We start from the raw sequence: 15686 nt of genomic DNA on the forward strand, positions 1-15686 counted from the left end.
GGTTTTCCACAGAGCCATCTCTCTGGCCCAAGATTTTTTTTTAATATCACTTTATCAACATAGCACTTAAGTGTTTCAAAAGGATACCAAAAATGGTCCAACATTCTAAAGTTAAACGCAGTATTAGAATGATCAGATACATTTAGGAATGTCAAGAAGCTGTGTAAGAAAAGGAACTTCAGCCGGGCAGTGGTGGTGCACGCCTTTAATCCCAGCACTTCGGAGGCAGAGGCAGGCGGATTTCTGAGTTCAAGGCCAGCCTGGTCTACAGAGTGAGTTCCAGGACAGCCAGGGCTACACAGAGAAACTCTGACTCGAAAAACAAACAAACAAAACAAAACCAAAAAAAAAAAAAAAGAAACTTCACTTGAAATGTGAATAGTTCCTATGCCAAATAGACAAAGGTAGAATTATGGCTGTCTTTACCAGTATCTACAATTGTAGGATTACTCTCCAATTTAACTTCAAGATGTTGAGGAAATAAATTTAACATTTGCTGAATGTTTTTCCCCAAGAGGGACATGGAACTGTAACAAAGTCCCCAAGGGAAGGTTCTAGATTTAACGGAATTCCCTCCTGGAGGAAGGCTGTTTAGGTCTTGTACTTGTTCTAAGCGTGGGCTTCTGATAGCCATGGGTCACAGCTTCTTGTGTACTTTCTGATGCTGGATCAGGTGCCCATGCTGATTGAAGGCACGTCCGCACTCGCCACACTCATAGGGTTTCTCTCCCGTGTGGATCCTCTGGTGCTGGATGAGCACCGAGTACTGGCTGAACGCCTTGCCGCAGCTATTGCATTCATAGGGTTTCTCTCCCGTGTGGGTCCTCAGGTGCACGATGAGAGTTGCTTTCAGGCTGAAAGCTTTGCCACACTCTGTGCACTGAAAGGGTTTCTCGCCCGTGTGGATTCTCTCATGCTGGATCAGGGACCTGCGCGCACTGAAAGCATGCCCACATTCGCCACACACGTAGGGTTTCTCTCCAGTGTGGACTCTCTGGTGCTGGATGAGGTGCGAGTGCTGGACAAAGGCCTTCCCGCACTCGTAGCATGCGTAGGGCTTCTCCTGCGTGTGAATCCTCTCGTGATTCATCAGGGTGGAGCGGTGGCTAAAGGTCTTGCCACACTCGCTGCACTCGTACGGCTTTTCCCCGGTGTGTACGTTGTGATGCTGGATGAGCACAGAGCGGTCGCTGAAGGCCTTCCCGCACTCGCTGCACGTGTAGGGCTTCTCCCCAGTGTGGACCCGCTGGTGCTGCAGCAGCGTCCTCTTCACACTGAATGTCTTCCCACACTCGCTGCACCCGTGAGGCTTCTCCCCAGTGTGCACCCTCTGGTGGCTCCGCAGGACGGTGCTATGGTTGAAGGCTTTCCCGCACAAGGGACACACATAGGGTCTCTCCCCCGTGTGGATCCGCTGATGCTGGATGAGGTGGGAGAGCTGGGTGAACGCCTTCCCGCATTCCAGACACTCATGAGGCTTTTCTCCCGTGTGGATCTTGTGATGCTGGGCTAGGTCAGAACTCACTCGAAAGGCTTTCCCACATTCGTTACACTCATAGGGCTTCTCGCCTGTGTGGATCCGCCTGTGCTTACTGAGGACAGAACTCTGGCTGAAGGCCTTTCCGCATACATGGCATACATAGGGCTTCTCACCAGTGTGTATTCGCTGATGCTGGAGGAGATGAGAGCTCCGACCAAAGCACTTTCCACACTCAATGCATATATAGGGTCTCTCTCCACTAGGAGCCATCTGGGGTCGAGCAACTGGTACACTAGGGTTCAAAACGTGGGCATTCTGGGGGCCAACGGGCTCTATTTTGTAATGGTCCTCACCGACCTTCCTCAACGGCGTTTCTGCCAGTGTCATTGATGTGTCCTCTGAGATCAACGGTTGCACATTCAAGTCTGTGTTTTGGTTCTCTTCTTTGGTTTTGCATTCTGAAGCACCAAAGATAACATGGAAAGGTTAACACTGGTTGGGATGGTGGGTGGCCTATGCTGATAATCTCAGCACTTGAGAGGCTAAGGCGAGAGGACTGTGAATCCAGGGCCAGGCTAGGCTACCTGCAAGGGCTGCTTTAAAAAACAATAATCCAACTGGGTGGTGGTGGCGCATGCCTTTAATCCCAGTACTTGGGAGGCACAGGCAGGTGGATCTCTGAGTTCAAGGCCAGCCTTGTCTACAGAGCAAGTTCCAGGACAGCCATAGCTACACAGAGAAACCCTGAAACCCGACTTGAAAAACCAAAAATTATATATATATATATATAACAAAAAAATTTTAAAAATGAGAAAAGAAAAAACCTAAACAATGCAAATCAAAATAAAAACAACAGAAGGTTAATACCACACAAAACGGCCGAGTGCAATCCTAATGCTAGCATGGCTGTAGTCTCCCATGTAAGATCCAAAGGGAACATCTTTCAATAAATCAAAACCAATAGTGGAAGGGGAAGGAATCATTTCGCCTGGCCCGTGCAGAATGCACATGATAGTGGGAGTACATCCTAGAGTCCCCTGCAGTAAGAACTGGGTTTCCATCGGCTGTAGGCATCGGCACCTGCAGTAAAGCAGGACCTGGGGCTGGGAGGGGAAGCAGAAGCTTCTGAGCAGGTCAGTGGAGTCTATCCTGGGACCAATGGCTTCCTATATTGTGTGATGCTAATGACCACCTCTGTGGAAGACAGTTCAATGTGGAGAATGCACTGTGTAGCAGGCGGTAGGGTGGAGACTTAAAGAGACAGAGCATGGGAACCTGGTGCCACATTTAGGTTGGAGATGATTTGGGAGGGTGGCAGCGTAGACAGTAAGGAAGGCTTTCTGGAAGGGAGAGACAGGCTCTAAGGCAGACCATGTGTGCATGTGGGCACTGGGAATAACCATGTTTCATATCTTGAGTGTAAAGGTGTCTTTACATCAAGACTTCATGTGGAGACTGCAACACTGGACCATAGAGTGGAGAGGTCCTTCAAACACGAGGCCTAGCAGGGGCTAAGTGTCCACGTCCACATGGTGAAGGGGTTAGTCCCTTCAGGTTTCCATGATACTGTCCTGCTGCAGAGGATGGTGGCCTGCCTCACCAGTGCTAGAAGCCCCTGTGCATCCTGCAGCCACCTACAACCTACTGGCCGGGCTCAGGATGCCAGCCTCTCCTAAAGCCCTAACTGCTGTTTCCAAGTGCTCAGCTGTGGACTTCCCTGAATGAGTTGTCATACTTGATTGATTCCTTGGACAGGAAGCCCCACAGCAAAGAAGACATAAGAAGAGATTTCTTACTTTTTAAATTAAAATGTGTGTGTGTGTGTGTGTGTGTGTGTGTGTGTGTGTGTGGTAACAGTTCTGGTGAGACAGGAGCTTAAGTTTAAGTCATCTTTTGTCGTGGTGCTCATGGCTGAAGCTAGAATACTGTATGGGTGAGCAATGACTTCACTACTGAACTACACATCTCAGGTCTAGAAGCTTTATTCCGGCTCAGACTTGCTATGTAATGGGTATTCTGGGTATTCTCAAAAACCTAACGCGGAGACCTGAAACATAAGAGACTCAGAGTCTAAGACATCCATGAACAATGCAACAGGACTTCCTATGATGGAGAGGGATATTCATGAAGGATTTTATGACTGAAGTGTTTGGAGAAAGATTTCCACAAAGGCATCCAAACAAACATACTTGACTTGCTCTATGAGGTCAGCAGTATCCAGACAGACATACTAAATACTAACAGTCCTTGTCAAAAGATGGCAGATCATACGGCAGAGAGCTCAGCAGAGCGTCTTCTGAGAAACAGGGATAGAGGGATGGTAACCTTCATCAGACATGGTCCAGAAATAACATTTGAGGGCACCAGGCAGTCAACCCACCCCAGGCCTGGTGAACTTGCTCCACCAGACAATCCGCTACACTTGGCTGCTGCCAATATTAAGCCAGTCAGTTGGTGCTCAGGGATTCACCTGGAGTTCACCCGGCCTCTCTGGGACTTGACTCCTCCATACTAGACCAAACCTCTCTTTTCATACTTTGTCTTCTACATCAGCAGCTAAGCCCTTGTTCACGTCACCAGCCTACCCCACCAAGAGCTACTCATTAATCCAACTGACATGTTTACGCACCAACACCAAGAAGTATGAATCTCAGTATGGCATGCGTCTGTACCGACCATAATAGCTGAGTATCTGGAATACCTTTCCTCTCACTATACATTGTGTAACTATCAGTATTTTATAATCACCTACTATATGTCAGTTTGTTTTCTTCAGGAGGTAGAAAGCTGGAGGAAAAAAACCCTCACTTATGTTCTTCAAATTGGGGAGAAAAAAAAAATCACAAGCTTTATATGACTCCCTTTTCCCAAACTCAACAGAGCTGAGGGCCTTGGTAGCTGAAGGAAGACAGGAAGGCAGAGGCCAGGAAGGAAGATGGGGTCAGGACTTAGAACAGTGAAGAAACAGCTTAGAAGGGTGAAGAGCCACAGGTGCCAGGGCTCCCCTCCATGGATCTTCCCAGTGCTGATCACGACCAGGACTTCCTTGGAATTAGGTCTGAAAGTGAGGAGGGCAAGGGCTTGCCTGACCCTATCTTGTCAAAAGGGCAAAGGTTGGAAGTCACTAAGGAATGAAGGCAAATCTGTCATCCCCAGGGCCCTTGTTCCCATGTCTGTGCTTAAAAAAAAAATCCATTGCTTGACAGTTCATTTCTGTTACGCAGAAATACATTGTTTTCTATCTTGAACTTACAGTCTGCATATTTGCTAAGTGCACGATTCTGATAACTTTGGGATAGTTTCACAGATTTTGGCATGTAGCTGACCACAGTCCTTGCAAATAGTTTTACTTCGTTCTTTATAATCTGGTAGAACTTCTAGCATACCACTCAGCAGAAAGCATTTAGTTGTCTACTTAAACTTGATGCTGGGTGTAGGTATTTGTTTCCTAGATACTTTTTCTTAGGTTGAACAGATCTTTCCCATGCCTGGTTTGTCACACTTTAGTCAGGGATGAATGCTGGATTCCATGCAACGCTTTTTCAATAACTGCGAATGAGCGCAGGTTTCTTTTTTATGCTACAACACTGTGAATCATGCTAAGTTTTTTTAAATTAGACTTTTATTTTGGAATAATGTTTTTGCTTCTTTTTTGCTTTGGAGACAGGGTTTCTCTGTGTAACAAGCCCTGGCTGTTCTATATCTCACTCTGTAGACCAAGCTGGCTGAAAACTCAAAGAGACCCTCCTATCCTGCCTGCCACAACTGGGATTAAAGCATGTGTCACCACTGCCTGGCCCAGTAGGTATAAATCTTAAGGGTAAGTGGCCACACTGAAACCCTGAAGCCAATCACCCAGCATAGTGATGCTGTTATCCCTTCCCACTTCGAGGGGAGGGCAGCTTGGCTGTGGTTTTCCTGAGACTCTGACGTTAGTTGCTGTCAGAGATTCTTCATCTAACATCACTGTGAGCACAGGCTTTCTGGCTGGGCCCATCCACACCATGCCATCTTCCCTGTCTATAATCTTTTTATAATTTTTCCCAAGTAGCTTTTTTAAAGTTGTATTTCCTTTATGTGTATGACTGTTCTCTGTCTGCGTGTATGTCTGTGGACCACTTGTGGGCCTGGTGCTTATGTCTCTGTCTGTCTGTCTGTCTGTGGACCACTTGTGGGCCCAGTGCTTGTGGAAGCTAGTAGAGGGCGCGAGTTCCCCTGAAACTGGAGTAACAGAAGCTTGTGAGCCGCCACATGGGTGCTGGGAATCAAACTCGGGTCCTCTGGAGGAGCAGCCAGTGCTCTTCACCACTAAGCCATATCTCCGTATCACAAGTAACGTTCGGATGCTATTATAAGTGTTATAATTGTAATAGTCATACCTTTGCTTATTGCTGATAACAATACAAGCTATTTTTATTACCTATTGCTAAATGCATGTATAAATACCAATCCTTTTTTTCTAAGTTCAAGATCACATAAACTTCAAACAGCACTTTCCTTCCCCATTCATATATATTAACTTTGTTTTATTTCATACATGGAGCCTCAGTACAACATCTCCTGGCTTAGGGAAGTGAATTCTTTTCTAACTGAGATGAACTTCCATCCCGTCCCCTCGAGTATCAGGTTGAGAAACTTCCTTTCTATATTAAGATGCTCTGTTGCTTTCTAAACCACCAAGTAACCGTCAGCACCCAAATCTCCCACTAGTACCTGGGCAGCCACCTATGGTCTTTCTGAACAGCAACAAAATCCCAGGCGTCTACTCAGCTCAGCTACTCAGTCCTTTCTCCTTTTTACTAAGGTTTACCACCCTGTCTATCCACTACCCTACATTCTCTCCTATGGGCTATTGCTTGGCCCACTACCTCCTGGTCTGTGACATTCTGTCAGAGGAAGAGTGACTGACCCTTCCCTAACCAATGCAGGCTTCTTCCATGGGTGGCTCAGTCTGAATTAGTTACACCTTCAATGAAAACAGGACCAGTTCTCCTCGCTCACCTGAGTGGTCACTTCCCAGGCTCAGCTCAGTTTCCTGTCCATCCAGGACCCACGGATCTTCTCCTCGCTCCAGCTGGGAGATCACAACAGGCTTAGATCCTGGAAGTCCTACTCATGAGGAGGGAAGCTCTTGGGTTACACAGTATTACTAAGGTACTCCCTTAATCCATGCTACATGCAGGCATGTGAAAATGAACAGTTCTGTTGGAGCTGAACACTTGGGAGATAAGCAAGCCTCAGGATCAGTTGGGCCCATGTCCCCCTCCTCCCAGCAGCTGCCTCCCCTGGGAAACCCCCATGTGAGTCCACCACACAAGACACACAGATGGGGCCTTACCCAGTGAGACTACATTCCCGTAGGTCTCCATCATGACATTTCGGTAGAGGCCTCGCTGAGCAGGGCCCAGGCGGGCCCACTCTTCCTGAGAGAGCAGAACAGCCACATCCTCAAAGGTCACTTTGGCCTGGAATGACAAGATTTTGAGTAACCGTACAGGCAGTACACGTGACGTAGGAGATTGGTAAGGGCCCCCTTAGAGCCACATGAGCTGGATAGGCAGAGGTGATAGAGTTCAGGATAGGCAGTGGCAGTCAGACTGCTTGGGCAGAGGAGGACTATAGGAGTTTTGGTTAAGCCACTGGATAAGCCTTTGGGACCACTCACCTGGGGTGCTGCTGGCAGTGGCAGAAGTCCGGCTGCAGCCATCTTGCTTTCTTAGGACTTTGAGGACAACAGCAATCAGGGGATCCTGTGGGGCTGAGAAAGAAGAGAGAACACATGAGAGTCCTCCAGTCCAACACATCCTAGCTTCCCAGGTGGCTCTTTGTCATATAAAGTCAATACTAAGGTGAGATCCAAGGAGCTGACCTGCTCCTGGTCACCACAGACCTGTTTTGTCTTATTTATATGAGTATATCAGACTCCACGCTCACACTGGTGTTCTCTAGTACAGAGTCCTGAGCAAACATATGGGTCCTGAGCCTGTCCCATCTAGTAGGCTTGGTCAGAAAATCCCACTTAAAAAATGGTAAGGAGGGCCAGAGGCTATTATATCTTTATGAGTTCGAGGCCAGCCTGGTCTACAGAGTGAGTTCAGGACAGCCAGGGCTATACAGAGAAACCCTGTCTCGAAAACAAACAAACAAACAAAAAAAAGATAAGGCTTTCTAAGCAGAGTACCCATGTACCCATTGTATTCCAAGGGCTTAAAGTTGCAACTTTTTACTCCCTAGACTATTGGGGTTCTTACCGTTGGCTGAACATATGTATGTTGGGGAGCCTGTGGAGGCTCTGGCTGCCAGCTGGCTCACCCTGGCCCTGGCCTACGATCTCGCCTGTTCACAAGGACAGTATTCTCCAGGGCCCTACATGTTCTATACTCCAGGCATTCATATGGCTCACATGGGACCTGTAGGCATAAAGCCAAGCTGCCTCCCAAAGACGTACTCCCTCCAGAGTGGGAAGCGGATAGTCCACATGAGGCTCACACTTCCGGGGGAAACCCCAGGCTCTGTATTGGCGACACAAGCCTGAGCAGTGGTTACTATGGGAGAACTATGTCTGGAGTAACACAGAGTCTGAGACCTGAAAGATGTCTTGTCTCAAATGGGGACACTTGGTGGTGGGTGGGTTCTGGGGGAACATATCGCATTAAACAAGTGTCTAGCACAACTAAATGGCTGGGGAAGAGGGAGTTCTGAGCACTCTCCCCACAGAGCTGGTCCTGGAGCAGATGGGTTCAGTCTTCTGAAGTGTTGGGGAGCAGTCTACAATAGTGGGACAGGGCCAAGCCTGCAACCAGTGGTGGATGGAACCAGAATAAAAACAAAAACAACAAAAAACAAAAAATGAGAAATAAGATTACAATACATCTTTTCAGGCATCTAGTTCTTTGATGATGAAATGGAAGCTAAGCACAGTTCCTCTCCTTTGTAATTCTAGCTATTCAGAAGGTGGAGGTAGACGGCTCCTCAGTACAGTAAAAGGCCAGACTGAACTACATAGGGGGACCTTGTCTCAAGGGGAAAAATAAGGGAAGAGAAAGAGGTGAGCACCATGGTGTGTGGGGGGAGACAGGAAGTCAGAGTTACCCTATTTTTTTTTTTTAATAAAATGTCAGACATGTATATTTGCATGAATAGTTTTCGGGAAGCCCAAACTAAGCTGTCTCTGAAGAACATGGTGACAAGGAGGGAGAGGCTGACTCTGACATCTCACTCCTCTCAAAGGCCGACTCTTCAAATGTGTATGCATGGTTTTATGAAATTTTCACTTGAATGTAACTGGAATCTGAATAAAATTCCCTTAGCATTTACAGGAATAACAGAGGTGAAGAAGAATCCAGAAGAATGAGGATGGGCAGTGGAGTCAGATATGTACACTAACACAGGGTTGGTCTACCGAGGACAGGACAGATAGTCAGGCACGGGAAGACATGGGGACCTAAAAGATGACAGGCAGGCGGGCAAGATGGTTCCGTGGATAAAAGTGCGTGTTGTCGCCGGGCGGTGGTGGCGCACGCCTTTAATCCCAGCACTCGGGAGGCAGAGGCAGGCGGATTTCTGAGTTCGAGGCCAGCCTGGTCTACAGAGTGAGTTCCAGGACAGCCCGGGCTATACAGAGAAACCCTGTCTCGAAAAACCAAAAAAAAAAAAAAAGTGCGTGTTGTCAAGTTTGATGACCGGGGTATGGTTCCTAGAATCCACGTGGTAGAAGGAGAGAACCAGCTCCACACTTGCTATGGCATGCATGCTCACATGCAAATGTGCGTGCGCGTGCGTTCGCACACTCACAAAACAACACAAAAAAATTAGGGCCAGCACAATAGTTCAGTGGGCTTTCTACCAAGCTGGACAACTTGAGTTCAGTCCTGAGACCCATATGGTGGAAGGAGAGAATCAACTCTTACAAGTTGTCTTCTACATGCATGTGTGGTCTCAACCTTCAATCAGTCAATAATCAATCAATCAATCAATCATAAAACCTGGCAGGCTTTAGAATTCAATTCCTTATTTAGTAATATTTGTATCCACCCTTATTTAGGAATATTTTTACCCAGATGGAATATGATTAAATACAAAGCCCTCAGCCTCCTGCTTTCTGGCCCCCACATGTGACCCCTGCCACCTCCTGATACACTACCCCTTTCCCAATCCTCTGGCAGCAGCCAGGTCGGCCTTTCTAGTCCCTCAGTCCCCTTTTTCCATGGGAGCAGAATCACCCCATGTGGTCTTTACCTCTTCTGCTTTTTAGGAGAACATGACGTCACCTTCACTGGACCCTGGAGCAATCCCTGATAGGGATTCCTTTGATCTCCACATGGCGAAATCCAATAATGTCAGTGCTCGGACACTTTCCTGCGGGCAGTAGGCATACTGCCTGTCTGTGGGCACTGCTCTCCCTTAGTGAGTGAGGCCTTCCCAGTGTCTCCCTTCGTTATCGCTGACCTCTTCATTCACTTGGGTGGCATTCCTTCCCATCCTCAGGTTCATGAGAGATTGACCTTCACTAATGAGCAGCTCCGGCTCCCGGGAGCCTGACAGAGGGACGGGTGTTCAGCACACAGTCAGTCCTGACTACCTGGGAGGGGGTCCAGTGATGAGGATACAGAGAACTCACTCAGGCCTTCTGACAGGTCTCCAGGCTCCTAGGGCTGACCTAGAAACTATTGGCTCTTGGCTGTTACAACTTCTGTGACGTTCAGGGAATTTAGGTTTGTTACTATTTTTTTCATTTTGTAAGCCAAATCAGAAGCCAATCATTCATTTTGGAATTCCTAAATATCTTGCTGTGGCACAACCTACAAGTTTGTTCTAGAGTGGTGGCTCTCAACCTCGCTAGTGTGGTAACCCTTTAATACAGTTCCTCATGTATGAAAGGCTACCTGTGAGCACACAACACTCAAAATTTCTGTAAGTAAAATGGTCATTATCCATCCATCCATCCATCCATCCATCCATCCATCTAATTAACAGCTCTATGTATCTATCTATCTATCTATCTATCTATCTATCTATCTATCTATCTATCTAATTAATAGCTTTCCTACACACCAGCGTCATTTGGTCCAAGACATAAAAAGAGCAGGCACCACAAATCATAGTAATGTTACTTTGTATATTTTATTCACAACATCCATCAACATTTTGTTTTATTTTGCCCTGGCTGTCCTGGAACTCACTCCAGGCTAGCCTCAAACTCAGAGATCCACCTGCCTCTGCCTCCTGAGTGCCAGGGATTAAAGGCGTGCGCCACCACCGCCCTATCCATCAATCAATGTTTTATGAAAGATGGTAGGGGTACAGGGTCTCCTAACTAAATATTTTTATATTCACTACGAAGACTCAACAAACACAGAGGCACCTCAGAGCTGCTAAGAAAAGAACCAGCGGAGAAAAGGAGCTTTGGCTGCCACAGGGCCAACCACCTTAATGAGAGTCCCATGGGCCTGGGCAGGAATGGGCAGCTTAGACTGAGCCAGGAGTGTTGGCGCTCACCTGTAATCCTAGCACTTGGGAAGCTGAGGTGGGCAGACTGCTAACATGAGGCCACACAGTGTGAATTCTAAGCCAGCGGATGTAATAGACCCGCACTGGCTCAAGACTCCCAAGACCAAGTTCTCAGCACAAGGATTTATTTTCCCCAGAGGGACAGAGGGCAGGGAATAAGAGACAAAGACAGGAGATAGAGGATGAGGGAGGAGGGGGACCGGGGAGGGAGGAGGAGTGTTTGCTCGGGTGGGGGTGGGGGTGGGGGTGGAGTGGGTGGTAAAGAACCGCCTCTGGATAGAGAGGAGACGGCCATGGCCCAAAGGCAAATGGTTTAAAAGGTAAAATGGGAAACCTGAACCAGAATTCCATATTTAAATTGAATCGGGCATGCTACTAGGCGAGCCAACGTGGGCTTTAGAATGCTGGACTTGGATAGCTGGAGCCTGGTATTCAGCACCAGGAGAAGGAAGTGGCCAAGTAAGGGGATAAACCTTGGTGGGTAGCTTTAGGAATGCAGCCTGACAGTATTTAGAGTCCGGAGCCATGTGTACCTCTCAAGCTGGCTAGCCCATTCCCTATACACTAAGTTACATAGTAAGATTCTGTCTGAAACAAAAAACAAACAAAAAACCCAACCAACCAACCAAAACACAGGAGAAGAGGAGGCAGGGGAAGAGCAAACAGCTCAGAACAGAAACCGAGCACAGTCTAGTGTGTTGGAGGAGAGACTCAAAATTGCTAGAAAAACAGATGATTAACTATGTGCTTAAAGTATTTTGCTAAATATTAAAATTAAATCTTTACACAATCCTTAACAAACTACCAGAAAGTGGGGCCAAGACAGAAGATTTTGAATTTTTTAAAAAGGACAAAGAAAACACATTTAGCTGTCCTTGGAGATGGAAATCTGTAATCCCAGCACTGAGGAGGCTGAGGCAAAAGGATCTTAAGAGTTCTGGGTCAGCTGGGGCCACACAGGGATCATGTCTCAAAGGAAATCAAGCAAATTCTGTGGGGAAAGTCTTAGTGACAGACAGACCAGAAAGGGAATGGAGTTCCAGCATACCCGCCTGGACCACAGAGCATCTTCAGACCCAAGGCCACAGCTCCATTCTGCCGAATGACAGAACCATAGACAGTTAATTACCTGAAACTGACCATTACTGATCAGTCTGGCCGTCCACAGCCCATTGTGTATTCAGGCAGTTCTCTATCTGCCGTGCTCCCCTGCACTTTGCAGTATACTAAACAAATTTATTTTTCTTTTAAAGACTGGGTTAGTTCACCAAACAAAACCTCATCCACACCTCAAATCCAACCAAATTAACCAACCAGTAAGAAACCTTATGTATGCCGGGCGGTAGTGGCACATGCCTTTAATCCCAGCACTTGGGAAGCAGAGACAGCTGAGTCTCTGTGAGATGGACGCCAGCCTGGTCTACAGAGCTACTTCCAGGCTAGCCAGGGCTACACAGAGAAACCCTGTCTCAAAAGGCAAGCAACCAACCAAGCAATTGAACAAAAAACCTTCATGCATATCAAAACCACCTAAATCTCCCAAAATACGGGCAGAAGCGATGGCTGTTCTTCTAGAGACCCCGGGTTCACTACCCAGCACCTACATGGAGGTTCACAGCCATCTTTAACTCCAGTTCTAGAGGATCCAGCACCCTCTTCTAGCCTCCTCAGGCACTGTACACATGTATACATAGACATGCACACAAGCAAAACACCCACACACACACAATAAAATAGATACATCTGAGAACCACAGTAATCCTCCCCAAGTAGGCCAGGGCCTCGGGAAGAATTTAGTGTATGACACGGGTGCATTTTCAAGTAAAGGGAAAGATAAAGTATCTAACAGCTAGTGACAATGTTAGCAACGGGTATGCCTTAGGGGGATGGAAGTGAAGCTGGATCCTAACTTCATCCCTTATCTAAATAAACTCCATATAGAATCAACACTTGACAAGTACCAGACAAAATCAGATTATTTATAAAATAATCTTGTCCTGAGTTCAATTCCCAGCAACCACATGGTGGTTCTCAACCATCTGCAATGGGATCTGATGCCCTCTTCTGGTGTGTCTGAAGACAGCCACAGTGTACTCATCATATATATAAAATACGTAAAATCTTAAAAAAAAAATCTTGAAATAAGGAAGACCCTTAAAACACAACAAAGAGCCAAAATACTTTAATGGAAAATATTTTGCCCATAAAACAAAAGCAACAATAAAATCCTTCTAGTTGCAAAATAAGTAAATAAAACCAAAGAAGACATTTTTTCAATGGAGTTTAAAAAAAAAAAACATACAGGGATGTGTGTTTTTAACACACAGAAATAGAATACAGGCTGACCAATCTGCACAGCAATGCAAACAGCCAAAAGATAAATGCAGAGGTTTCAACCTCAGAACTATTAACTGACAATGGAAAACGAAATATCTGTATGGCAAGAAAGCCCCAGGGACTGGGCATCTATATGGTGGCAAGGTGGCTTACTAGCTCTAACCTGTTCGCCCCACTCCACTCCTCTGTGTCCCCTACAAGGAAATTCCCAGTGTGCAAAGTAACAGAACTGATGTCCACCCAGCTTTAAACGTCTATGTAGTGGAGTTCAGTGGAGCTTTCCTTTTATGTTAGTAACGAGAATGTCCACATGCACCAGTAGTAGTGCTTGTTTCCAATTATTCTAGAAACATCCATAGGAAACTGCTTCCAGTGTCATTGTGCATTCACTGTCAGGGTGCTAGGCAGAGTAACATATAAAAGAATTATTGTGGGCGGGGGAGATGGTCCAGTGGGATTTACATCATGTCCTTTACTGGCCTTACAGAATACAACTGTGCCCGTACTTCACCTCCCACATACAAGGGGGAATTATTGTATACAGTTTTTCTGTGTGCATGTGTACCTACACATCAGCAAGCACATGGAGACCAGGGGACAACCTTAGGGGCTATTCCTCAGAAGCCTTTCACCGTTTGGGGGGCAACACGGTCTCATATTGGCCTGAAACTCGCTAAGTAAGCTATTAAGCCCCAAGGACCTGCTTGCCTCCTCCCCAGAGCTGGGGATAACCGTACTCAACAACACATCTAGATTCAGGTGTTTAACTGAGCCATAAATGTGGAGGCTGGAGAGATTGCTCAGCGGTTAAGAAGATATGTTTTTCTTCCAGGACCCACACTCGATTCCCAGCACCCACATGGAGGCTCACAGCCAGTTCCAGGGAACCCGATGCCCTCTTCTGGCCTCCGTGGGCACTGGGCAAGCACATGATATACAGAAAAACATGCAGACAAAGCACATAAGTACATATTAAAAAAAATTAAACAAGAAAAGTCACGTTAGAGAAGTTGTCAACCATTAAAGAGGGTCTTTGCAAAGTAACAAGAGAGCATCAGCAGAAAAATAAAATCCAAGAAGAAGCTGGGTTGTGTGGAGCAGAGAACACCTTCAGTTTGACAAGAAATGTCCTTAGCTGCTGAGGATGCTAAAGACCGTGCATGTGACTTAAAACGCTGTATTGTAGCCCGGGTTACAGGGGAGGATCGTGCGAACCCAGGACTTCCAGGGCAGTCTGGGACGCGGTTATTTCACCAGACAAAACCTCATTCACAGCCCAAGCCAAACCAAATTAACCAACCAGTTAGGAAACCGTATGCACATCAGACCCATCCAATCTCCGGACCAGGCTAGCGGGAGCCACCGCGAGGGGTCCTGGGGAGGGGCCTGGAGGGGCCGAGGGACTGGAGGGTGCGGTCTGGGTCAGCAGCCCAGCCGCAGCCATCCATCGGGGGAAGGGCTGACATACGCGGGGGCGCGGAGCTAGGGTGCGGATGAACGAGAGGGTCCCGCGCCGCCGACAGGGCGCCACTCACCATCTGCCGCACCTCTCGCCCAGAGGCGGCTGCTTCAGCTCCCTAAGACAAAGGGGCCGTCCCGCCCCGTCTGCGCAGTCGTCAATCTCAGGGGACCCCGCCCCCGCGTCCCCACCCCCCCAGTCCTGGACCGGGACGCCCGAGGGTCGGATGGTTCGCCCGCCTCCAGCTCTTGTAAAGAACTCCTGCTCTGTGCCCCGGGGCCACCGAGAGCTAGGCCTCCGCGGTGCCTAGAGAGACCGCGTTCTGACCCGGACCGCGCCTGCTCTTTGAGGCAGTAGCGGAAGCGGAGCTCGCAGTCCCTTCAAATCCTAGAGCCTCCCCGCCTCGCCCCCTTCCCGCAGCCCCTCTTCTCCTGAGGGCCTTCGGTCACTTCCGCCAGGATCTGTGCTTGCCCTCTAGCGATTTCCCTGGTGGTCAGGCAGCCTGGACCACTGGTCCTGGAACCCATTAGGTTGACTCAGACTGCTTGGGTTTAGTTTACGGTATAGTATGTGTTTAAGTTCTTAAGGAACTGCCAGTCCATCATGTTTCTTCATCAACACATTCCCTAGACTAGCAATGTATGGCTATTCCAATTACTGCTTGTATTTGCCCACACTTGGTATAAGCTGTCTTTTAAAAATGAGTTAGAGGGATACAACAGTCTAGATGTTTGCCGCACATGCCAGAGGCTAGTGCCCATGTAAAACGGCTGGGTGTGAGGCAGAACAAGGCCGATCTATGTAGGGCTCCCTGACCAGCCAGTTGGCAAGCTTCAGGTTCTGCTGAGAAGCCTTTTTTTTTTTTTTTTTTTTTTTTTTTTTTTTTTTTTTTTTTTTTTT

General features: G+C 47.5%; 1 protein-coding gene across 1 annotated transcript; it reads right to left on the reverse strand.

Moving 5' to 3' along the window:
* Positions 1-424: 424 nt before the first annotated feature.
* LOC114630617 (zinc finger protein 250) lies at positions 425-14929 on the reverse strand. The gene is made up of 5 exons (XM_028778863.1): positions 14863-14929; positions 7146-7238; positions 6819-6945; positions 6482-6589; positions 425-1938 (listed from the first exon to the last, which is right to left on the reverse strand). The coding sequence occupies exons 2-5, from the start codon at positions 7185-7187 to the stop codon at positions 638-640; spliced, it is 1578 nt and encodes a 525-aa protein (XP_028634696.1). The 5' UTR covers positions 7188-7238; positions 14863-14929; the 3' UTR covers positions 425-637.
* Positions 14930-15686: the final 757 nt, after the last annotated feature.

The sequence above is a fragment of the Grammomys surdaster genome, unplaced genomic scaffold, assembly GCF_004785775.1.
Source record: "Grammomys surdaster isolate TR1022 unplaced genomic scaffold, NIH_TR_1.0 342, whole genome shotgun sequence".
NCBI lineage: Eukaryota > Metazoa > Chordata > Mammalia > Rodentia > Muridae > Grammomys > Grammomys surdaster.